The 24,657-nt window shown below is 44.2% G+C and overlaps 1 protein-coding gene across 1 annotated transcript; it reads left to right on the top strand.

The window, feature by feature from the left end:
* Positions 1 to 5,684: 5,684 nt before the first annotated feature.
* SARM1 (sterile alpha and TIR motif containing 1) lies at positions 5,685 to 24,449 on the top strand. Its single transcript, XM_075262606.1, has 10 exons — positions 5,685 to 5,752; positions 6,298 to 6,809; positions 14,740 to 15,358; positions 16,764 to 16,976; positions 17,059 to 17,150; positions 18,542 to 18,777; positions 20,893 to 20,995; positions 22,159 to 22,348; positions 23,457 to 23,578; positions 24,051 to 24,449. The coding sequence occupies exons 2-10, from the start codon at positions 6,355 to 6,357 to the stop codon at positions 24,178 to 24,180; spliced, it is 2,160 nt and encodes a 719-aa protein (XP_075118707.1). The 5' UTR covers positions 5,685 to 5,752; positions 6,298 to 6,354; the 3' UTR covers positions 24,181 to 24,449.
* The last annotated feature ends 208 nt before the right edge of the window (positions 24,450 to 24,657 follow it).

The raw sequence follows: 24,657 nt of genomic DNA, 5'->3' as shown, positions 1-24,657 counted from the left end.
ATCTGCATAACAATACATTCAAAACTACATGGATATGAATCTGGCTATTACGCTGTGTGGATATCATACAGGGCTTTGCTAGGAGGGTCATATAACTCAATCTGGAGTGCTGGGTTGAAATGCTGGGTTCTGGTGTCTTAACCTACAGGATGGAGAATTCAAGTATAGAATTAAGCTAGTTCACACTAGCGTTACTTCTCCGTTGTTCTGGACCATCAGAGGCTGACCACTAAGACAACAGTAACACAGAGACTCCGGCGCAGATGTGAATTTAGCCTTAGCAACAAGGTCCAAGAACTAGACATTACACTGTTGCAGGCAGAAGGATCAATTGTGTTTAAAGGGATCCTATCACTAAAATGCCTTTTTTTCTGACTAACACGTAGGAATAGCCTTAAGAAAGGCGATTCTTCTCCTACCTTTAGATGTCTTCTCCGTGCCGCCATTCAGTAGAAATCCCGGTTTTCTTCTGTATGCAAATGAGTTCTCTCGCAGCACTGGGGGCGTCCCAATTCTGTGAGAGAACTCTCCAGCACTGCCTCCATCTTCATCTGGAACAGCCTCTCCCCGTGTCTTCTTCTAGTGCTTGGGTCAAACTTCTACGCATGCTCATACGCTGCACATGCCTGCGGCCATTTTGTTGTGGCCACTTACGCTCTGTACTCTGTTGAACTACAGGAGCATACTGCACATGCACAGTACACTCGCGTAAGTGGCCACAAAGAAGTAGCCGCGGGCATGTGCAGTCGACTCTGCCAGAGCCCCGATGACAGAGCCAACTGCGCATGCGTAGAAGTTTGACCCCAGTGCCGGAAGAAGATTCGAGGATAGCCCATTCCAGATGAAGATGGAGGCGGCGCTGGAGATTTCTCTCGCGGCATTGGGGATGGCCCCAGTGCTGTTTGAGCGCTGGGGACCGCCCCCAGTGCTGCAAGAGAACTCATTTGCATACCGAAGAAAACCGGGATTTCTACCGAATGGCGGCACGGAGAAGACATCTAAAGGTAGGAGAAAAATAGCCTTTCTTACAGCTGTTCCTACATGTTAGTCAGAAAAAATAGCATTTTAGTGATGGGATCCCTTTAAACAAACTTTTACTTTACGTTATTTGCTATATTCTCCACATAGCACATGAGGATGATGTACTGTGGTCAGATAAGGAAACCAGAGATCCTGGAAGCCATGATGAGTGCTATTTACTAAGCAGAAAACGATACCATCACTATATTGATTATAGACCTTTAAAGACTCCAGAAATCAACTCCCCAGATAGCAGAGACAAGGCACAAACAAGACAATGGTGGAAAGATTAGGACAAATGTAACACTTGATTATCATGACATAGACACATCAATGCTTGTAAAACATGCTAAGGCAGAGATGGCGAACCTATGGCACGCATGCCAGAGAGGGCATGCAGAGCCCCCTCTGCTGGCACGTGTGCAGTTGCCCTGATCACTCACTAACGGGGAATCCGGTACAGGATTCCCCGTTAGTGAGCGATCGCTGCCTTCAGCTGGTTGTGCAAATACACATCCAACTGAAAGCTGTCAGTGTAGGCTGCGCATACCGGGGTCGTTGCCATTGCTCCAAAGAGGTAAGTTTTGTTGCCCAAAAGAGATCATTTGCATATTTTCAGAAAAGCTGATATTTTGGTGATTCACAGGGGGAAGCCACTGTTAGGTTATGGTCACCTGAATCAATCTACCCACAGTGGTGACTTGATATGCTGGGTTCTGCTGACAGACTCCCTCTAACATTGCCTACCTCATATATACCAGTATCAATATTCCTATAGTCCACAAAACTCTGTTCCTCTGATACTCTGCTGTAGGTAACAGAGATCGAACACTAAAAAGACAATAATAAGCCATGATACATCTGCATTCTATGGGTCATATTACAGCTGCAAATTCTGCTCCTGCGGCAAGTCTAGTAAACCCAAATAGCAGCTTCATAGTGATCTATGACTGTGACGTCAGTCCATATAATTCTGGCCGTGCAAATCCAGCCTAATAGCAGCACATTTACAATGCAGAGATCCCATGTGAAATATAACAAGGTTACTGGAGTCCACATGGTCATCACTGCTAATGTAAGGCTGACAACAAACACTGTGCATATGGCTCTTCATATAGCAGAATGACTCTGCAATCTGTAAATAGCTGCAGAGAAATCCAATAAGTCGAGGGACTTGTCCTCAGGACATCCTCAGAAAAAGGCAATACCTTGCAAATCATTTCCAGTAAGATGTCATGTATCTTTATACAATGCAGACCGGGTTTTGTCTGAGATAGCTTGTTATTCTTCTAATATACTTTCTGTATCAGTTCATCAAGGGTTCCAAGATTTCTGCCTGCACCATTGATCGCATGCACCATCTGAATTTCACATGTAAGGCAAAGGCCAGCAGGTTTATTGCACTAAGCTGCTATGCCACTAAGGTCTCGGGTCCCAAATGTCTCTGTATGAAAACCACCTCACCCCACAATCTTCAGTAAATTATTACAGGGGAGATGAGTCTGGCAGTGCACAGTACAGCTCATGTTACGGTACATACCCTGCACATCAGAGGTGTATACAGAAAAGTGAGGTGTGCGGTCCTTAGCTGCATCTAACACAAGGTACATGAGCCAGTGCCCTAAAGTGGACGTCTAGACTCATCTATCCTATAAGTCAGCGTTTCCCAAACTTTTTGAGTTCAGGACAGAAATTCTGTAGGGAGCACTTAACATATTTTACCTAAAACCTACATAGGTGCCAAAGATAATGAGCGATATTAATGATGGGGGGCGGGGAGGATTTCTAACGAATTCATATTAGATATTTTCTATTAATTTTATTCAAAGTTTTTTCTTTTTCAGTCACAGTTAAAAATACATCCATATTTTAACTTTATAACATAATATTTGAACATACTTGTTGGATGTTGAAGCCGCTGCTCCTAGTGGAGGGTCTGTGTCAGTGGTATTAACTGCTTTTCTGAAGGATCCAGTCTTCAACCAGCGATCCATTGCTGTACAATCAAATTAGGAATGTTTTTCGAATAACACGTGGCGAATAACTGCAAATACTGAGTGAACTAAACTGACACGGCAAGGATCGAGTGACCGCACAATACGAGCGTGAAAGATGACTAAAGCATGTCTGTGATCTAAGTTTGGCAGCACTCTGACTAGTCATACGGTCGTCTGCAAGGGCTTAGTGTCAGCTACATGCCCTCTTGTAAATGCATGTCCAATCTGACATTGGTAAACCCATGATGTGTGTATATACATACACTATGTGATCAAAAGTATCCAGACACCTGGCTGAAAATGACTTACAAGTTGGTGGCGCCCTCCATCGGTAATGCTGGAATTCAATATGGTGTTGGCCCACCCTTAGCCTTGATGGCAGCTTCCACTCTCGCAGGCATACGTTCAATCAGGTGCTGGAAGGTTTCTTGGGGAATGGCAGCCCATTCTTCACGGAGTGCTGCACTGAGGAGAGGTATCGATGTAGGTCGGTGAGGCCTGGCATGAAGTCAGTGTTCCAAAACATCCCAAAGGTGTTCTATAGGATTCAAGTCAGGACTCTGTGCAGGCCAGTCCATTACAGAGATGTTATTGTGGTGTAACCACTCCGCCACAGGCCGTGCAGTATGAACAGGTGCTCGATCGTGTTGAGAGATGCAATCGCCATCCCCGAATTGCTCTTCAACAGTGGGAAGCAAGAAGGTGTTTAAAACATCAATGTAGGCCTGTGCTGTGATAGTGCCACGCAAAACAACAAGGGGTGCAAGCCCCCTCCATGAAAAACACGACCACACCATAACACCACCGCCTCCGAATTTTACTGTTGGCACTACACACTGGCAGATGACGTTCCCCGGGCATTCACCATACCCACACCCTGCCATCGGATCGCCACATTGTGTACCGTGATTCGTCACTCCACACAACGTTTTTCCACTGTTCAATCGTCCAATGTTTACGCTCCTTACACCAAGCGAGGCGTCGTTTGGCATTGACCTTTGTGATGGGTGGCATCCAATCACCTGACCACGTTCAAAGTCCATGAGTACTGATATGGAGGACCTGGCAGTAGGTGGCAGCACAATGCACCTAATATGAACAATGTATGTTTTGGGGGTGTCTGGATACTTTTGCTCACATATTGTATATATATATATATATATATATATATATATATATATATATATATATATATACACTATATATATATATATATATATATACACTATATATATATATATATATATATATATGTGTGTGTGTGTGTGTGTGTGTGTGTGTATAATTTTTTTGTGTCATTTACCCCCTCCTTCCCCCATGACAGTTGTTACTTGAAAGTCTAAAATATATAATACAGTACAATACAGTACAATCAACGCTTTTATCTTTAAGGCAAATTCTTTATTAATTAAAACGTAATGAACAGAAAAAAATGCAACAAAAAAACCCTGTAAAATAAGGTAATGAAAAAAATAATTTAAAAAGTCAGAAAAAAAGTGTCTGTGAAGGGAATCTAAGGATATAAGAGTACATGTACAATAATGTGCCGAGTCCATTGTAAAATAGTGCAGACAATAGATGGATGATAACCGTGCGCTGTCCAGGCATCCACAGACACTCTGAATTGCTTCAGTGGGCTGCAAAATCAACCGAAATAGGACCTGTCCTGAGTTTGGCCAGCACTCACGGCCCCATACACAGACCTGTGATAACACACGTGTGTATAGGGACACCAAAAATAATGGGTCAGTGTACTAGAATGTAAAACATGGCTAACACACGTGTATATATATATATATATATATATATATATATATATATATATATATATATATATATATATATATGTGGCCTAATTCAGACACTCCATCAGAGGGCAGTCATGCGGTTTTACAGACATTTGCAAGGTGATAGTTGGTCATTTGGTTTCTAGTTTTACATATAAAATACACCATTAGGGAGTCTTCACACGGAGTAAACACGCGTGTATTTTTGCAAAATACACGTGTAAAAATAAGACTCCCATTGACATCAATGATATTTTTACGTGTAAAAATACGCCTGTAAAATATCATTGAAGTCAATGGGAGTTTTATTTTTACACGTGTATTTTGCAAAAATACAGGCGTGTTTCCTCCATGTGAAGGCTCCTGTAGCACTGAAGCACAGTATGGCGGTAACTTCAGTAAATGGTATTTCTGACGTATTTTGAACTGCAATTTCTGAACAAACTGGTAAAACAATAAATTCCAATTGTCTTTGACCATGACGGTTTGGGTTGGGCCATAACACCGCACCATGTAAACTATGACTAAAGTACATGTCCTGGAGTTACATCAGTCCCTCTTTGTTCTGACAGACACCTCACAGACAGCAGCCCATACTGCTATATACTGTCCACGACCGCCGCTGATTGGAGGACACCAGCTACAAGCCACGCCCCGTAGCTGCTGATTGGAGGATACCGGCTACAAGCCACGCCCCGTAGCCGCTGATTGGAGGATACCGGCTACAAGCCACGCCCCGTAGCTGCTGATTGGAGGACTACGCCGAGCGGCGTCTTCCTTAGCGGCTGAGAAGGCTGTAGCCGAAAAAAGCCGAAGAGGATGTTGTCGTCAGGGAGACGGGATCCGACTGTTGCCAAGGGGTGGGGCGAGGATGTGCTGACGTCACTCTGCGGCTGCCCGTCTCGCTGAGATGCTGGGAATCCAGACAACAGAGGGAGAGCGGAACAGGTAGAGGGGACGATTGTTCTTAGAGGGGAAGTCTATGGCCTGTCTGTGTATTCATGGAGCTAATGCATGCAGTCAGTTCTTGTACCTGGGAGACCTCGGCTGTGGGACTGGAATAAGCCATAGCTGTATAAGCCTGTAACTGCTCCCATCAGTGCATGGATGTGAGGGGGAGGAGGAGGTAACTCTATGTGTCCTAGGCTGTTATTTGATGTGTGTTGTGGAGCCTGTTTTTAGTCTGCATTCACACCTGCAGGTTTTTGGATACAGTTTTTGAAAGCAAAGTCAGATGTGTCTGATAATGGGAGAGATGAGCGTTCTGGCTTCAAAAACCTGACTGTATGAATACACCCTAAGTATAGCAGTCTATGTGGTGTTCAGAATAGGAAAGAGTTAAAAAATTCTGGTAATGATGACACCCTCTGCATGCTGCATGTGAATTAACCCTATGGTTTGTAGGACAGGAAGCCTAAAGATAGTCTCCCCGCGGAGGGAGCGTGCGCCAACTTTGTGAGCCCAGCTGACTTATCTGCTTTATTCTTATGTAGGTTACATCGCGTCCTCTTACACGGTTCCGTCAGTCCAGAAATGCAGTAGGGGGATCCATGGTCCTCACCCTCCTCATCTCCGCCTATAAACTCTGCAGATACATCAACATGTTTAACAACGAGCGTCTTGTTGTTCCTGGATACGTAAACAACATGTGCTGGTGGCATGCATCTGGGGGCACAAGCAAGGGTCAGCAGGTGTCTCCAGGGGTGAGCACCGATGTACAGTTAGCTTTGGATAGAGTCCTGCCTGATCTCCATGTTGCTATCTCTAAGCTGAAGCAAGCCATGTGTGAGAACAGTATATGTGACACCATCACAGAGATCTATCAAATGGTGGAGGAGGCCTGGGTGATGCCCGCCGTGGGAAGAGAGGTTGCCCAGGGCTTGTGCGAAACCATCAGACTTGAAGGTGCATTGGACCTGCTCCTCAGCTTTTTTCAGTCAACGGAGAAGGAGGTGACCTACAAGGCTTGTCAGCTTGTGGAACAGATTCTGGTGTCAGAGAACAGGTAATGACCGCCAATGATCCAATTATGACCGCCGATGCTATACTTGTGGCGGGTGGTTGGGATAGGTTGAGTTTATGTTATAAAGAAATGAGCTGTATTTTATTATAACTGGTCATAACAGAATGCAGAACTGTAGAGTGAAAGGTTCAGTCGCTGTACAGGGGTTGTCCAACCATGCAAGTGAAAAACAAATGCTTAAAATGTTATAAAGTAATAAAAATAATACTCAGCTCACCGAACCTCTCCGCTGGTCGCCATATCCTGACCTCTGGTGATGACATCTCAATAGTGGTCTTCAGAAGTTATATCCTTATGGAACGTCATCTTTAGAGATGAGGGTACGGGAAAACGGTGGGCGGTCGGTAGGCTGAGAATTACTTACCGTTACTTTATTGTTTTATAGTATTTTAAAATCTGATGTATGGCTAAACAACCCTTTAAGGATGGTTTTATGGGTATTAACTTGAGCACCAACAAGGTATGATATCCGCTTTATGGTTAAATTTTTCTTTATTCTGTCCTGTTGTCCCTGTGATCAGGGACGGATTTTGGCCAGCACATACTGTATATTATCACACACTTGCTCTATTAGCTCTTTATCATTAGGAATGGCTTTCCCTTGCATAATGTGCTATACTCTTTAGTCACTCTGTATTGATCATTAGGAAGAACACACTTCATGGAAATCTCTGTCCACTAATGTTATGGTCTACAAGACACCGCACATACGCTATTGCTTGCAGGTTATTTTCAGCCATTGGATAAATGTAGTGCTCGGTTTATCACTTCTCTGCTACATCATGTCCACAAGGACTGACTTAAGATACCATCAGCATCCATCTGTAGGATCAGTGTGATGTGATTAGAACTTGAGAGCTTCTCTGGATCGACAATAAACAACTCAAGTAGCATGCATGATAAGCATTAGTTGTTGTAGATGAATTATTCAGACTTAAGAGAATAATCTGTCACCAGGAAATGACCTATTGTTTAAGTTATTACAGTAAACATATTTTTAAGGAATTTTTGGTAAAGTTGTTTTTAATTTTAAAAATTACCGTATATACTCAAGTATAAGCCGACTTTTTCAGCACAGTTTTTATGCTGAAAAAGGCCCTTTTGGCTTATACTCGAGTCAGGGTCGGACTGACAAGGACCTGCATAAATTAAACGAAGGGGAAGGTCCTTTAGTGCTACAGTAATGATATAGAACACTACCCCTTCTCTAGCAAGAGAGATGAAAGCCCGGGAGGCCCCTGCTGCTGCCCTGCATCAGGAGAGGAAGCTAAAGTGAAAGTAAAACACACAGGTACCTGCTGGGGTTACTATTCTTAGTAATGTCAGGCAATTGGGGTTATTAATTTAGTTTCAGTAACTCCATGTGCCTCACAGTAATAGCAGTTACCCCCATCATGTCCCTCATATTAACCCCTGTGTGCCCCATATAAGGGTAACTAATATGTGAGACACATGGTGGTACTAATAAAGGACCTTAATTATGAAGATTCCTAATTATTACCTCCATATGTCCCACATATCAGTAACTCTTATGTGAGGCACACAGGGGGTTAATGTGAGGGACATGATGGGGTTAACTGCTATTACTATGAGGCACATGGAGTTACTAAACTGTAATACACATGACCATGATGTCTCAGTTAATGTGATATTGTTGGTATCCATTTTAATTTTTAAAATTTTCCAGTAGCTGCTGCATCCCCCCCCCAGGCTTATACTCGAGTCAATAAGTTCTCCTAGTTTTTTGTGATAAAATTAGGGGCCTTGGTTTATATTCGGGTCGGCTTATACTCGAGCATATACAAATATATTAAAAAAATCCTAAAAATCCTATAATTCCAGCTTTTGGCTCTAAGCCTAAACACTCCGTGACTTCCTGTTTTCTATAGAAGGTCCATGGGCCATAGACGCAATGGTCTGGAGAAGAGCCAATTGATTTGTGTGGGAGAATTTTCTGGGCATGCTCTGTGACCTGGGCAGAGGTCATTGTGTAGACAAGGGGGGGGGGGGGTAGAAAACTGTGAAATCCCTTATTGTGACTGATGGATGTCTTATCTACAGGTATGCGAGATGCCCCATTCCCTCCTGATAGTACTCGTCCATAGGCGAGTACTGGGGGGGGGGGGGGGGGCGTTCCTCACTGCTCAGAGTCATCACTGGGCAGTAAGCAACGCCCCCTCTCACAGTACAGCGCTGTAGACGCTGCTGTGAGGAAGGGCCTTCCTGACTGACTGTCCAAAACGCCCTTCTGACAGTGAAGAGCTACGGTACCAGCACCGATAGCTCTTCACCGGTGGTACAAAACATGAAAGCCAATAGTCCGCTGAATTCAGCACACTGTTGGCTTTCTAGCGGTATATAAAACCGCAGGTGCCCCAGGAGGTGAAAGGTCCTCTTTAATATAGATAATAACATGGACAAATTTTTAAAAACATCACTCATTTTCTGACAACACATTCTCTGTAGAGGGGTTAAAGGGATCCTATCATTTAAACCCTTTTTTTTATAGTTTACACCTCAGAATAGCCTTAAGAAAGGCTATTCGTCTCCTACCTTTATCAGTCACCTCCAGCCCGCCTTTCGGTAGAAATACCGGTTTTTACTGGTATGCAAATGAGTTCTTTCGCAGCACTGGGGGTGGGCCCCAGCGCTCAGCCAGCAATGGGGGCGTCCTACGGAGAACTACAGGAGCGTACTGCGCATGTGTGCAAGAGCGGACTGTGACCCGCTGGAAGAAGACGCGGTTGCTGTTGAAGATGGAGGCGTCTCTGGAGAGAGTCCTCTGGAAGCATTGGGGACGCTCGCAATGCTGTCTGAGCGCTGGGGCCCACCCCCAGTGCTGCGAAAGAACTCATTTGCATACCGGTAAAAAACGGTATTTCTATCGACCGGCGGGCCTGAGGCAACTGATAAAGGTAGGAGACCAGTAGCCTTTCTTAAGACTATTCTGACGTGTCAGCTAGAAAAAAAAGTGTTTAAATGATAGGATTCCTTTTAAGGCTTTTAAGGGAATGTATTCCCTGTGACGGACATTTTTTATGTTACATTTAGATGATAGAGTCTGATATGTCATACAGTCTGGCCGACCCTATGGACCACACAGGTCTCTTTTTACAGATAGTGAATATTCGTATATGGCAGATTTGTTGCAGAAACTTCTTTGACTGAAAATCAGTTCCATTCATCTAAATGGAGTTGTCTTGTTGGCCACACATGGATTCCTGCCAGCTCTATTTGATTTGGGCAGTTGCAGAAAATTGCTGTAACAAATCTGCTGTGTGCGAATATACCCTTAATGTGGGCCTAACAGTGAACCAAAATAGAACTTTGTGGTGAAGTGTCATCACTGCCTGGTTCTTAACCCTAACCTAACATGCCTGACAAATTTACTCAATAGTTTAATAATTAAAGGGCTTTTCCAGGATTTTTGTATTGATGACCCTTTAGGCCAGTGAAGGGAGTCTGCAGTAACTGTGTTTTAAACCTAATCGCAGTTCCTTGTAGAGGTGAATCTACAGTTTTCAAAGATGTCTCTGTTATTCAGCTTTGGAGCTGCTTAAAGGGTTTGTCTGGGAAAAATTTTTATATTTTAAATAGGTCGGGGTTTCCCTGGTGCTCCGGTGCCGCCCTGTGCAGTCGGGTCCTGCAAGTACATTTCTGTCTTCCAGTTGTTTAGCAGAAGGGATCCAGGACCTCGCATCCCATGAGAAGTTTCACTTCTAGAAGACACCAAAGCAGCAGGACAGGATTGCACTGGGAGGACACCAGAGCACGAGGGACAGGTGAATATGATTTTTTTTTTTTTTAAATTTTCACCTCTCCTATGTTAAAAATATTTTTTTGCCTGGACAACCTCTTCTTTGCCCTGGAATCTAGAGCTGAGATCAATGCCCAGACAAGCTAAGACATATTCCACTCCTCTGCATAGGAATAACAACACAACTTGCATGAAAATGGTGCTACAAAACTGAATAACAGAAGCATATTTGGAAAGCTTAGAATCAGCTCTACAAGGTACTAGGATTACAATTATAACCAATTTACTGCCAACACACTCCCTTTAAAGAGGACCTTTCATGTCGTCATCAATGTGCAGTATTATAGAAAGCTGAATTCAATACACTGTTGGCTTTCTCGGTATGCGCTGTGGTGTTGGAGATATTGGTGCTGTTAATGTTAGCACTGATATCTCCCCACTGTCAGAAGGGCTGGGCCTTACAGCCTAGTGTCATCGCTGGGCTGTAATGAATGCCCCCCTTGGAAGGCAGTAATTACGAATGCCCCCCCTCCCCTGGCTTCTAGCAGTATATAACACCGCACATCGATTATAATTTAATATCAGATTGGTGCATTTCTGACTTCCAGCACTCCCACCTATAGCTGATTGAACGGGCTTTGGTAGCGCTGGTAGTTGCAACACTGCATCCCCTGTGTAGTGGCATGGAATGGTACTGCAGCTCTCTCCTGTTCACTGTAATACAAAGAGAGCTGCAGTACCAGTCTTGCACAGAAAGACTAAAATCAAATCAACTGCAAGTTCTGCTACATGTAAAGAAACCGCTGTACAAATGGTCTAAAACCATTCCTGAAAACAACCCCATATTATGCTTAGCTGTAGGCCGCAACTCGTATTAAAGGGTATGTAAACATAGCTGAGGGTATGCACACACAGCTCAATGGGCAACATTCACTATTGATTTGTTATTCTATCTCAGGATGCAGCATGTTCGGAGGTAGTGTACAGTGTGTACTGAGCTCTCCGGCACATCGTCTCACTTCCTTTCCGATGACCACTAAAGCCGACGTTCTAGTCACTAAGGAGTCACTCATTTGTCAAGCTAATTTTAGAAGTAAGAAGATTCTACACTCAGAGCTATGTGTGAGGGCTCCACACAAGATTACTTGCTAGACATTAAAGTTTCTCTTTATTTTTTTTCATTTATATTCACCTTTGCGTTGTCCATTCCTATGCGTTACAATAAGCACCGACACTCATATAGGGTTCAACAGGGTGAAAATTTATCAAAATTATTTCACAGTTCTAATGATGCAATACATACAATACATATCAGAACTATGCTGCTGATAGAGATATGTCAGGGCTCGTTATTTGCGGGACAAATTGTATTTTCTATTGGTAGTAATGTTTGGGATTTAGGACTTTTTCATCAGTTTTTATTGTTATTTTTTGGAGGAAAGCAAAGTGACCAAATGATGTTAATTTGCGCTTTGTGGTATATTTATTTAATGGCGTTTACTGTACAGCATAAATATTAATGTTTGTTTATTTATTTTTTTACATTATATATTTTTTGAATATGAGGTTGCTTTTTTAAAAATGTTTTTATTTGTTTGTTTATTTTTGTGTGTTTTATAAATGTTTTTTTTTTTTTTTTTTTTTTTTACTTTTTACATGTCCCACAAGCTAGGATCTCATTTTAATATTGCAGAACATCGCACATTAGTTCATATGAGACCTGGGCCAGGCCTCCTGGCTGCAATGGTAAGCCATCCTGCAATCCATGGAACCCATGGCAACCCTTGGAACCTGCAATCTTTCGTGGGGAATCCGAAGGGTGATGGGGGAGGAGGGGGAATCAATCGCAGGATATAATGCCGCAGGTACAGCTTCTGTGCTTGCGCCATTACAGCACTGAACATTTACCATATGCTCAGTGCAATGCAATGCTCTGAGCTGGAAAGGGTTAAATCACATTTTTCTGTTCAAAATATTTTTGAAGAAATTTTGGCGATGTTTTTAATTTTAAAAATTAATATCTAATATTTAAAAAAAAAAGTTCCAGTATTTGCCATTAAAGCATTCTATGACTTACTGTCTCCTATAGATGGACCATGGGCCATAGACACAATGGTCTGGAGCAGACCCTATAGACTTCTATAGGAGAGTTTTCTAGGGATGATCTGTGACCGGGCAGAGAGGGGAGTAGATAAGCTGTGAAATAAATCCTCTATTGTGACCGGGGATCCTATGTCTCATGTTATCGATGAGATCATCAGTGAGCTGGAAAGTGAGAGGCTGCTGCAAAGAAATCTTCTACAGAAAACAAGAAGTCTCCGAATTTTATATGGCCCAGTGGATTTTTAGCAATTTTTTTAATATAGATAACATGTTTTTTTTTTAAAGAGGACCTTTCACCATATCTGGGCACAGGCAGTGTTATATACTGCCAGAAAGCTGACAGTGCGCTGAATTCAGCGCACTGTCGGCTTTCCCGATCCGTGCCCGGTGTAAAGCGCTATCGGTCCCGGTACCGTAGCGCTTTACAGTCAGAAGGGCGTTTCTGACCATTAGCCAGAGACGTCCTTCTGCCTCGCGGCGCCAATCGCGCTGTACTGTGGAGCCGGGAGGAACTCCCCCTCCCTCTCCTGATAATGCTAGTCTACGGACAAGATGTGTGAGCAGAGGGAGGGGGCGTTCCTCCCCGCTCCACAGCACAGCGCGATTGGCGCCGCGAGGCAGAAGGACGTTCCTGGCTAATGGTCAGAAACGCCCTTCTGACCATAGAAGAGCTACGGTACCGGGCCGTAAGCTCTTCACACCGGGCACAGATCGGGAAAGCCGACAGTGCGCTGAATTCAGCGCACTGTCAGCTTTCTGGCAGTATATAGAACTGCCTGTGCCCAAAAGTGGTGAAAGGTCCTCTTTAACTCTATATTTATTATAACATTTTATTTTAAAAAATATGCCATTTTCTGGTGACACATTCTTTCTAAGTTACTTTCATAACTTTTGGCCCATATGCGTATAATTCTTCTATGGAAGGTAAAGTCATGAGTTGTCCTTTACACCGACATTTAAAGGGGTTGTGCAGAACTTTGAAAACATGGCTGCTTTCTTCTATCATGTCACATCTCCATCCCATTATGATACCGAGTTGTAGCATTGCCATAAGAGAAATGGACATGAGGTCACTTCCTGACAAGAAGAAAGCAGCCATGTTTTTGAAGTCCTGCACAACCGCTTTGACACCAAAAGGTAAAAAGAACACATGACAATTGTACAGCATGTGATGGACATGGAATATTTGACATTGAATTATTTTGTGTGACAGATGTGCCTTTCACCTTCAAGTTATTGAGTTACTAGGGACAGAGTATCTTAAGCAGTGTAAATGGAAAAAATAACATCCAATGCCATAAGGCGCAAAATAATAATATTCATAAGCTTGGACCTATGCTAAGTATCACACAGTAGGTACTTGGAAATAATCTATTGCTGATACACAGTCCAGTCACATTATTGTGACCACCTGTCAAAATCCAGAATATTCACCTTTGGCAGAGCGGACCGCTGCGAGACGTGCAGGAAGAGAGGGGATGTTGTGATGATGTCACTGGGATGTTGAGCCATGCCGGCTCCAGTGCCGTGTCCAGCTGTGCTAAGTTACGTGTTTCAGTATCCATGGCGCGAACAACCCGATTGAGGTGGTCTCACAGATTCTCGATTCGGTTCAAGTCCGGGGAATTTGCTGGCCAAGGGAGTACGGTAAACTCATCCTGGTGTTCCTCAAACCACACACGTACACTGTGAACTTTATGACACTTCGCATTGTTCTGCTGGTAGATGCCATCATCCTGAGGAAAAACAATTCGCATGTAGGGGTGAACATGGTCCGCAAGGATAGATGCATACTTGTGTTGCTCCATCGTGCCTTCCACAATGATGAGTGCACCCAGATGGCTGATGACACGCGCCTTCTGTGATTGGTTATTTAACGTGGACTCCAAAAGTAGGCGGTGGTCACATTAATATGACTGGACTGTGTATTTTATATCATTGTACTAGAGGGAAAATAAGTTAGAAAAACTTTTTAGCTTTGAATATGATAGCACACAATGGCTGACAAATACAATCCTATATATTATGCATTTTGTGCAATTCTATTTGCAGGGATCGCATTGCACGTGTTGGATTGGGCGTTATCTTAAATATTTCAAAAGAAAGAGATGATCCAAGACTTGCCAGGCACTTATCTGGCATCCTTGAGCACATGTTCAAACACTCGGAAGAAACCTGCAAACAGCTGATATGTGATGGAGGACTGGACTCCATTCTGTTCTGGTGTCGCTGGACAGAACCAGTAGTGCTGAGACATTGTGCTATGGCTCTGGCCAACTGTGCTATGTATGGTGGACCAAATAACCAGAGGCTGATGACGGAGAGAAAGACGGCCGAGTGGTTGTTCCCTTTAGTTTTCTCCAAAGAGGATGAGCAGATACGTTTCCATGCATGTCTTGCCATCACCGTATTGGCAACGAACAAAGAAATCGAGAAAGAGGTTGAAAGGTCTGGGACACTGGCATTGGTTGAACCCTTTATTTCTTCTTTGGACCCTGAGGAATATGCCCGTTGTCTTCTGAGTAATAGTGATAACACACAAGGACGGACAGCAGGTGATCTCCAGCGTCTTGTACCATTGCTGGACAGCTCTCGGTTAGAAGCCCAGTGTATCGCTGCCTTCTATTTGTGTGTAGAGGCCGCTATTAAATCCCAGCACAAGAATACAAAGGTGAGCTCAAGTTATATGTCCCAGATCTATTAAATCTATTATACTAAGTTACTAAAATCTAAGGGCTAGTTCACACGGGGGTTCCGCGTGTGCACATTCCATCGCGTCTGCAGCGACTGCACCAGCATCCCGTTGCGGCTTTCCGCTCCGGATTAGACCCAAATGAATGGGCCTAGTAGGGAGGGAGGTATCGCGAGGCGGATGTCTGAATCAGCCTGGTCATGTCTTCTTTACATGTCTTCTCTCCATGCGGGGAGCTAGTTTGGTAAAACAGTTCTACAAATATAACCAGCCACTCAAATGCAGGTCTAAATGGTTGCACCGAAAACATAAAGAGCTAGTTCAGGAGTCGGGAACCTTTTTGGCTGAGAGAGCCATGAACGCCACGTATTTTAAAATGTAATTCCATGAGAGCCATAATACCACCCCGCCATTCCTGCACGCACTATTATGCCCCATAGTGGCCCCGCACACAGTATTATGTTCCAGTGTGGATACCCATGGATAATTATTATATTCTGGAGTCATTTCAGACCCCAGAGTATAATAATTGGAGACCTATGGGGGGATAAAAACATAAACAAAACATTGTTACTTACCTCTCCCTGGCTACACTGCACTCTCCGCCGTTGTCGGCCATCTTTAATGACGTCTGGCACGTCGTATGACCAGGGGGCTTGCATCGCGACACATATGGACACAGGCCCCGGTCTGTGACATCTGGGACGTCATGCAAGTAGGCCCGAAGCCTGCCTGGAGAGGTAAATAACACAGTTTTTATGTTTCCTTACCTCTCCTGGGCCTCCGATCATTATACTCAGTGGTCCGAAAAGACCCCCGAGTATAATAGTGCTTGTGGGGCCCGTGGTCCGGTAGTTACGCCCCTGTCTGCGAGCCAGATGCAGCCATCAAAAGAGCCAGATCTGGCTCGTGACCCATAGGTTCCCGACCCGTGAGCTAGTTACTTGCCCCCCCAGGTAGCTCACTTCCCTGCCCACATCTTGCTATCTGTCTTTTGAACCCTGAGTGTGTTCTCTATGGGGAGAGGGAGGTTGAAACCTAGCATGCCTGATCCTTCATTCTCCCAATATATGGCATCGGGGAGAGTCAGTACATTAGATAGTCATCCGGTCCTACTGTATTCAGCACGTCCATCTTATATGTATGGGCTCCTTAAATCTTTCATTGTACACATGGGTTTTGACATATAGTACATACATGCATGCATTGCTAGCTATATTTTTGTATTTGCAACCAACATTTTGATTTTTCACCTTTCCATGTCATTTGCGTCATGTATGAGGCTCACATTAGTATTTTCAATAAAAATATGACTTCTTAGCAAAGTATGCATGCCTGATAACTCCATGGTATACATTGTATATTGTTTCATCTTACCTCCTAGGTGTTCCATGAAATAGGAGCCACACAAAGCCTAAGGCGAATTGTATGCTACTCTGTTGACTGTACTGTTTCCTCCCTGGCCAAAAAAGCTCTTCGGATGATTGGTGAGGAGGTCCCGTCTCGCATTGCACGTTCTGTACCTAACTGGAAACCCCTGGAAGTACAACACTGGCTGCAGCAGATCGGCTTTAACAAATATTCACCGGCATTTTTGGTAAGTTGTGAGAACATAAAACATATACATAGACTTTCTCTAGCAATTTTTTTTAATCTAATCTCGCACTTGGTCATAACAGAACCACCAGATTGATGGCGATCTACTTCTGAGGTTAAGCGAGGCCGATCTAAGTGAAGACTTGGGTATGACTTCCAGTATCACTCGTAAGAGGTGAGTGTTTGACCTGCTGCGTTATTTCTTGTTTCATGTCAATGAAGAGGCCAAAGATCTAAAGAGAATAAAGCAGCAGAAAATATTGTCATAGATGACAGCTGCTCATTGGTGGTCCTGGGGCTCATACATTCCAAATGTAGGGGTCCAGCAAATACTGGGGTTGTCCCACAAAAGGTACTTATTCCCTGTCTACAGGATAGGTGATCTGACTGCTGGTACCCCTCCTCAAGTTGCTCATCTTGAAGGGAACAACACCAGTCCATAGTTCTTCATTCAAGGCTATGGGCCTGCTAGAAATCATTGAACTTTGGCGCACTTTGCTTGGGATAAGTATCTTTCTTGGCACAACCTCTTTAATGAAAGATTTTATCGTGACAGGAGAGTTGCTCTTTTGACGGCAATATTATAAATGTGAAAGTTTGTGGGTTTGGATGTTTGTTCCTCAATCATGCAAAAATGGCTGCAGGGATTCGGCTCAAATTTGGAACATACATACCTTGGAACTTGGAAAGATACATAGGCTACATATTAAGCTGCTAAATGCCCACACAACGCCACCGCAAGCCCTGAATTTGCCGTTCCGCAAGGCTAATGGAGTCGAGATGATGTCTTCCGCTCTGCTTCAGCCGCTTTCCGATAGGCCTGCGGCATTGAGCGGGCGGAGCTGAGGATGCTGTAGCACATGCCTCCCGCTGCAAGCTCCGGCCCGTCCGGAATGAGCGGCCGTGCTGTAGGTGCGCGAGAAGTCCCTCCACTGTGCCAACAGTGCACGCATGCTGGGGGACTCAGCGGTTCAACCACTGCTGTGGAGGGGTTGCTTACCCCACTGTTGCCAACGACAAGTCTGCTTATCGAGTCTGCCAGACAGTCTGGCATGTTGCGACCATGCAGCCTCTTTCTACGGTCGCACACACTCTCGCCTGCCAAACATGTTGTGCGTGCGCCAGGTGTCCCAGCTCTGCTACCTATGCTGTAGGGGAGGGGGGGCGTTGACACAGGCCCTCGGAATGGGGGTGCGCACGGCAGACCAGTTTGGGGAGGAGGGGGATTGGTGGCATGAGTGGGGGCAGCGGGTAAGAGGGGGGGCCAAAGTGGCGACCATTTGGGGTGGGGAGCAGGAGGTCTCGGGATGGGGAAATGGAGGGCACGCGGGAGGGGCCAAAGAGTGAGGAATGGGTCCAGGGACCCACGGTACTACGAGGGACTGCGGGACGGTGGTCACATACACGCGTGAGGGTGCTTGGGGGTTGCCGGACCACACCTGCAATTACTGCACAGCACGGGGGGGGGGGGGAGCTGTTGACGGGAGGGAGTGCATCGGTGGAAGGAAATGCTAGTGTATATATACAGTATATATATAATACTAAGATGCTGTTTCTTTTTTATAGATTTATGAGGGAGCTGGTGGAGTTGAAAACATATGCCAACTACTCAACATGTGATCGCAGTAATCTGGCCGATTGGCTTGGCAGTGTGGAGCCGCGGTTCAGGCAGTATACGTACAATCTGGTTACTTGTGGCATTGATCGTAATTTCCTGCATCACGTGACTGAGGAGCAGCTAGAGGAGGATTGCCATATTACTATAGGTTTTCACCGGGTCCGTATTCTGACAGCAGCCAGAGGTGACCATAATCCACTTTTATACAATTCACTGCCATATAAGATGTGCTACTATTATTATTACTATTTTAATGACATTAAAAACCTTATTATATATAGAACATGCTTTATATAACTTTAGTTTAGAGGTAATATAACCCCAACCATCTTGAGTTACATCCACAGAGGGATTTGGTTCTTTCATCCTATAGATGGACTATCAACATAATGTGATGGTCTTATAACTATATGTTACACTGCTGGTATGTACTCAAGGTATTGATGCCCAGTACTACAAATATGCAAGTCCAGTTGGAAACTGCAACCCCATGCTGCTTCTTTCTTTGTGCACATATGGATTAACCTACATAGCCCCTTACCACCCAATAAGAGCAAGATATCACAAGATTTTCAGTACCACTTATCCTAACAGGGGCAGGAATAGAACAGACATGCCTAAGTGAATTTCTGCACCTGGTCCTGGCTTGTTGGGCTGCATATCAGGGGTCTCCGCAACGCAGCTTGTTGCACATTTTATGTGATGAAGAATAAGCCTTGTCAGCATGTGTAATCTACATGCAGAGAATCACCAACCCATTCAGGCTTTGCTAGTTGGTACAAGATGTGAGTTTTATGGTCTGCCAGGCAGCATCACATTTAACCGGCTGAAGACAGTGTACACCTGGGGATATCTGCTCTTGTACCAGTCGGTAATTATTCATGACATTGTGCTAGAACTGAATCCAGGCACTTATTATATCTTATACCACTTTACAGACAGAATCAGTTATTAGTTTGTGTAATATATATATATATATATATATATATATATATATACACCCTTATAGAAATATGAAGTATATTCCTGCTTACTTCACAGAAGCTTTGTATTACTAGTCTATGTTTAGCTCTTGTGCATAGAATAGGTAATAAGTGTCTGATCACTGAGCGACTCATATTATTCCCAAGTACAGTTTTTCCAAAGGGGGGAATCCCTTTAAAGGGGTTGTCCGGGATAAACAAAAATTCTTCATATGAACTAAACCCCCTCCCCCCAACTTCTAATGTACTTGTATTATAAAAAATGTATAATTACCTATATCCGTGTGGATAAGCCTCCCCAGGTACACTTTCTGATAATCCGGTTATGTTCTGTTTCACTTCTGAGATGGAACGTCACCAGTACTTCTTCCTCCCATCCCCATCAATACTTCCTGAGTCCGGAACGGGACCTCCTCTCCTCTTCTCTTCCAGTGCCTGCACAGTCTGGAGGTGAGTTCAAGACATGTGTAGTAGAGATGGCAGTCCATCTGTACAGTGCATGTCTCCGCAGGCTGCGGGCAGTGAAGAGGAGAAGAGGAGTCGTCTCCCTCTATGGAAGCTAGGTAAGTATGATGCTATGGGACCTGGGGGGGAGGCTTAGTTACTTGATAAGGGCAGGATAGCCTAGCTGAGCATAGCTAGAGAGGGAGGGGAGGCTAGTAGTGGTCAGGATAGCTTAGTATAGTTTAGCTAGGGAGACGGGGAGGGGGTGTAACACAGTGAGAGGAGGGGGGAGCAGTGACAGGGAGGTAGCGTGATAGGTACACAGGAAGTTACATAATAGGAAGGTGCACATGTAAACAAATGCAGAAGATACCACAGACACCTAGAAATCACTCAAAACACTCCTAAAAGTATATGGGTGTAAGTTTAACCCATTAATAACACTAACAGAACTTTAAAAAAATATATATTTTTTTTTTTGCCTGAAAAACCCCTTTAAGTTACACAGAGTTTTAACCTAATTGACCTTTTTTTTCAGAGTCAGCAATAAAAATAATACATTTTATTTATATAGGCACTTTACAATGTTTTCTTCCCAGCTCTGTCTTCAGCAATCTCTATCACGTATATGCGTCTCTATTTAAGTGTGAGAAGTGAGAGCCCATTCTGAGGGTTAGTAGGGTTTGCAGAACCCTAACAACCAGCCATTTGTGACCCACTTGTGGACAGGTCATATCCTGGTACAGCGGCACAATCTGTTTAATAAAATACTAACCTTGTTACTTCTTATTGTACTGACCTAACACCTCTTACTGTACATATCGCCAATAAGTTGCATGAGGAAATAACTTTATCTTTCTCATCTATCTTAGAAATGTTGCACTCGCCTCTGCCCTGCAGTGTAGGCAAATCTAGCTATGATGGCCCTGATGTGTTCATCAGTTACCGGAGGAGCACAGGATCTCAGCTGGCCAGGTAGGCCATATATTGCTTCCTAATGTAAAATCTCACACCTTACCAGCGGCATTACAAGGAAACCTCTCAGGTGTTATTTTCCACCATAACCTGTTCCCATCATGTACAAGATGAAGTACTTACCTATCCATTGCTGCCCGTCCACCATGACTACTATGGGTAACTTACAGATGACTTTTTATGCTTTCACGCATTTATAACTTCACTTTGCTGCAACAGAAAGGTTACAGGGTGACAGCAATGGAAAGGGAATTACTAGATCCTGCACATGCTGGGGCCAGTTTATGGTGGAAAGACCACCTGATAGGTTCTGTTTGATGTTGCATCAGGTATTGTACTTGTGATTTCATGTATAGGTTAACTAGGAAGATGAGCGCCAAACAAAAGGCTGATTGTCAATATCTACCAATAAATGTTGTGCTAGAAAAAATAGACACTGCTTACGTTTTCTTTTCTTCAGCATTGTAGTTCCACAAATCCCTCCAATCTTTAAGCGTCTGGACATCAGGGGTCATGTACTGTACTACTGGCTTCATTGCTCCCATTGGTGATGCCAGTAGATGACCCATGAATACTGAGACCACTGATTGGCTGCCGCTTGTAAACAAAGATTGTGGGGGCGACCTGAGCTTCAAAACTGGAGATCACCTGAGCTTCAGAGCTGGGGGAATTAGAGATAAATAGCGCTTATCTTTACGTGTTGTACAAGTGGTACCGCACTTCTCCTTCTGTGATCACGGTACTGCGTGGTTGGATTCTTCAGTGTTGTCTCCGGTGTAGTAATACCACGGCACACGTATGTTTTGCATAGGTGATATGTTTATTTACATGGGATTATGCAATCATCCACCAATATTTATAACATGAGAAAAACAGAGCGTAATGCTCAAGAGCGGAGGAGACGGTCAACGTTTCGGCCGTAGATACAACCTTTCTCAAGCCAAATCTGTTATGAAGAACCTGGGTGGAGATCCTGGCCGGAGGAGCGTGTCCTTCTCTTGTAAGCCTGCCTTTTATCTGTTAGCATTTGTATCTCTGTTAGGCTTATTTTTAGACACTGAATAAAGCGTCATGGACACGGCCAAGGCTATTCCGATGTTTCGATGTTGTGCGCTCTAATTTGACTCACTAATTGTCACTTGTATGTCTTTCCATTGTGACAGCCTCCTCAAGGTACACTTGTATCTTCACGGCTTCAGTGCCTTCATTGATGTGGAAAAACTGGAGGCAGGAAAGTTTGAGGACAAATTAATACAAAGTGTTATCAGCGCTAGAAACTTTGTCCTAGTCCTCTCTGCTGGATCTTTGGATAAATGCATGGGAGACAATGAATGCAAGGACTGGGTACACAAAGTAAGTCAGATCTTCGCAAGACATTTACACAGAATATTTTATTATCCTTTACTTTCATAATTTTATTTATTAGAAACCACTTGGGGACCCCCTGAATGGAAACCTACTCCATTTATAAAGCATGCCGCGCTTTCCTCTCCGCATTTTTTAAACGGCTTCAGGGACAGAAACCTCGAATGGAGTTTAAAGTGATTCTACCATTAAAACCTTTTTTTTTTGTGGATAAGATGTCGGAATAGCCTTTAGAAAGGCTATTCCTCCCTTACCTGTAGACGTGGTCTCCGCTGCGCCGTTCCTTAGAAATACCGGTTTTTATCGGTATGCAAATGAGTTCTCTTGCAGCAATGGGGGCAGTTCCCAGCGCTCAAAAAGCGATGGAGGCGTCCCCACCGCTGCCAGAGAAGTGTCTCCAGCGCCGCCTCCTTCTTCGTCCACAGCGTCATCTTCAATGTCTTCTTCCGGTGCAGGCTCGTAACTTCTAGGCCTCGGGCCGAGCAGACTGCGCAGTCGCACAGGTCACGGGAAAATGGCCGCTTGCACAGTATTGTTAGGGGCCATTTTCCCGTGGCCTGTGCGCCTGCGCAGTCTGCTCTGCTCTGCTAGAAGTTACGAGCCTGCATCGGAAGAAGACATTGAAGATGACGCTGCGGACGAAGAAGGAGGCGGCGCTTGAAGACACTTCTCTGGCAGCGTTGGGGACGCCCCTATCGCTTTTTGAGCGCTGGGGACTGCCCCCGTCGCTGCGAGTGAACTCATTTGCATACTGGTAAAAGCCGGTATTTCTAAGGAACGGCGCAGCGGAGACCACGTCTAAAGGTAAGAGCCGAATAGCCTTTCTAAAGGCTATTCCGACGTCTTATCCACAAAAAAAAGGGTTTTAATGGTAGAATTCCTTTAAGCGCTGGTGTGAACCCGGCCTTACTTCCCCAAAAATCTAATCATAGGCTCCTTGTAAGTGGCAACATATATAAAATACTTCATTTATTTACTCTAATGACTAAGTGATGTCTCAAGTACAAATATAGAAAAAAAAGTCTGCAAGAGTGAGGCCCATGATTTCTGCTGTCTTGTCGCTTACCATGTGAATTCCGTACATACATTGTCACAGGAGATTGTCACAGCACTGAACTGCGGGAAGAATATTGTGCCAGTCACAGACCACTTTGAATGGCCGGACCCTTTGAGCCTCCCTGAAGATATGAGAGCCGTGTTAAAGTTCAATGGCATCAAGTAAGCCTTACCCTTACTACCTGTATAGCACAAAAGATTTCCAGGATCTTATAATAGAAATAACTTGTAATGACTTGAATAATAAAGCCGTACATGTAGTGACCAACACTGTGTCTGAAGCTTTGCTGTACCACGGTGGCCAACGAAGTAAAAACTCGCTACACTCTTTGGCGATGGTTGAGCAGTTGTTGGCCACATTGCACATTACAGCGTGGGGATCGAGCTCCAGAGTCGTCTTAGACCTACAATAGTTGTGTGATCCAGGGCAAAGCAAAGCTGGTTGGTGTCTGATTGGTGGGGTCAGATTACTAGGAACCCCAATAGTCACAAGAACGGGTGTCCTGTCCTGTATGAATCTGGCAGTGGTCATGCATTCATACTACAACTCCATTAGCAAGGGTCTGATTCAATATGGCAGGGAACCAGTAGCATGTGGTAGGCCAATAATCAAGAATTTTCTTTTGTTTTTCAGGTGGTCACATGAGTACCAAGATGCAACTGTTGAGAAGATTATCCGCTTCTTACAAGGGCGCTCCTCTCGGGATTCTTCCGTTGGTTCTGAGAACAGCCTTGATGGCACTCCTCCACTAGGGGACAAATAGTAAGCTCCATAGGAAGATCCAGACTTGTTGACAGTAGTACCTGCAGGATATTCCTGCAAATCCTTGTGTCCCTTGGCCTATTGGATGTGAACCCCCTTATCCACTGTCCTCCTCAAATATTACCTTTGTCTCTGCTTGGTATTTCCTTAAACTGTATTCAGCTTTCTCAGAACAGAGAAACCACATTACCCAGGGATGAGATCCATACACAGCCTTACTACATGAAGGTCCTACATTGGAATATACTATCCAAAGCCTCTTTTACAAGATGAGGGGCAAAATTATTGCAATATGAGGTGACATATGTCCACTAAACACTGGAAGAATACTGTAAGAGCCAAGTCTGTGATATCCAGAACTTCACATCCAGTGGTATCTTGCAGAACTGGCTGTTATCGGTTTCCGTCTTGCTCAAAGCAGAGTATTCATTGAACGACTGCAAAGCAGTGATCAGATCAGAACATTTCCAGGTACTCT

Source organism: Leptodactylus fuscus, chromosome 2, assembly GCF_031893055.1.
Source record: "Leptodactylus fuscus isolate aLepFus1 chromosome 2, aLepFus1.hap2, whole genome shotgun sequence".
NCBI lineage: Eukaryota > Metazoa > Chordata > Amphibia > Anura > Leptodactylidae > Leptodactylus > Leptodactylus fuscus.
Note: the sequence above shows the minus strand (reverse complement) of the source record. Positions and strands in the feature narration are given on the sequence as shown.

What these genes read in the sequence shown, in the direction of transcription:
- SARM1 (XM_075262606.1), top strand. Translation starts at nt 6,355, where the DNA reads ATGGTCCTCACCCTCCTCATCTCCGCCTATAAACTCTGCAGATACATC. An exon ending in ACAGGATCTCAGCTGGCCAG is followed by an intron (nt 20,996 to 22,158) that starts GTAGGCCATATA and finishes CCATTGTGACAG; the next exon opens with CCTCCTCAAGGTACACTTGT. An exon ending in GCAAGGACTGGGTACACAAA is followed by an intron (nt 22,349 to 23,456) that starts GTAAGTCAGATC and finishes ACATTGTCACAG; the next exon opens with GAGATTGTCACAGCACTGAA.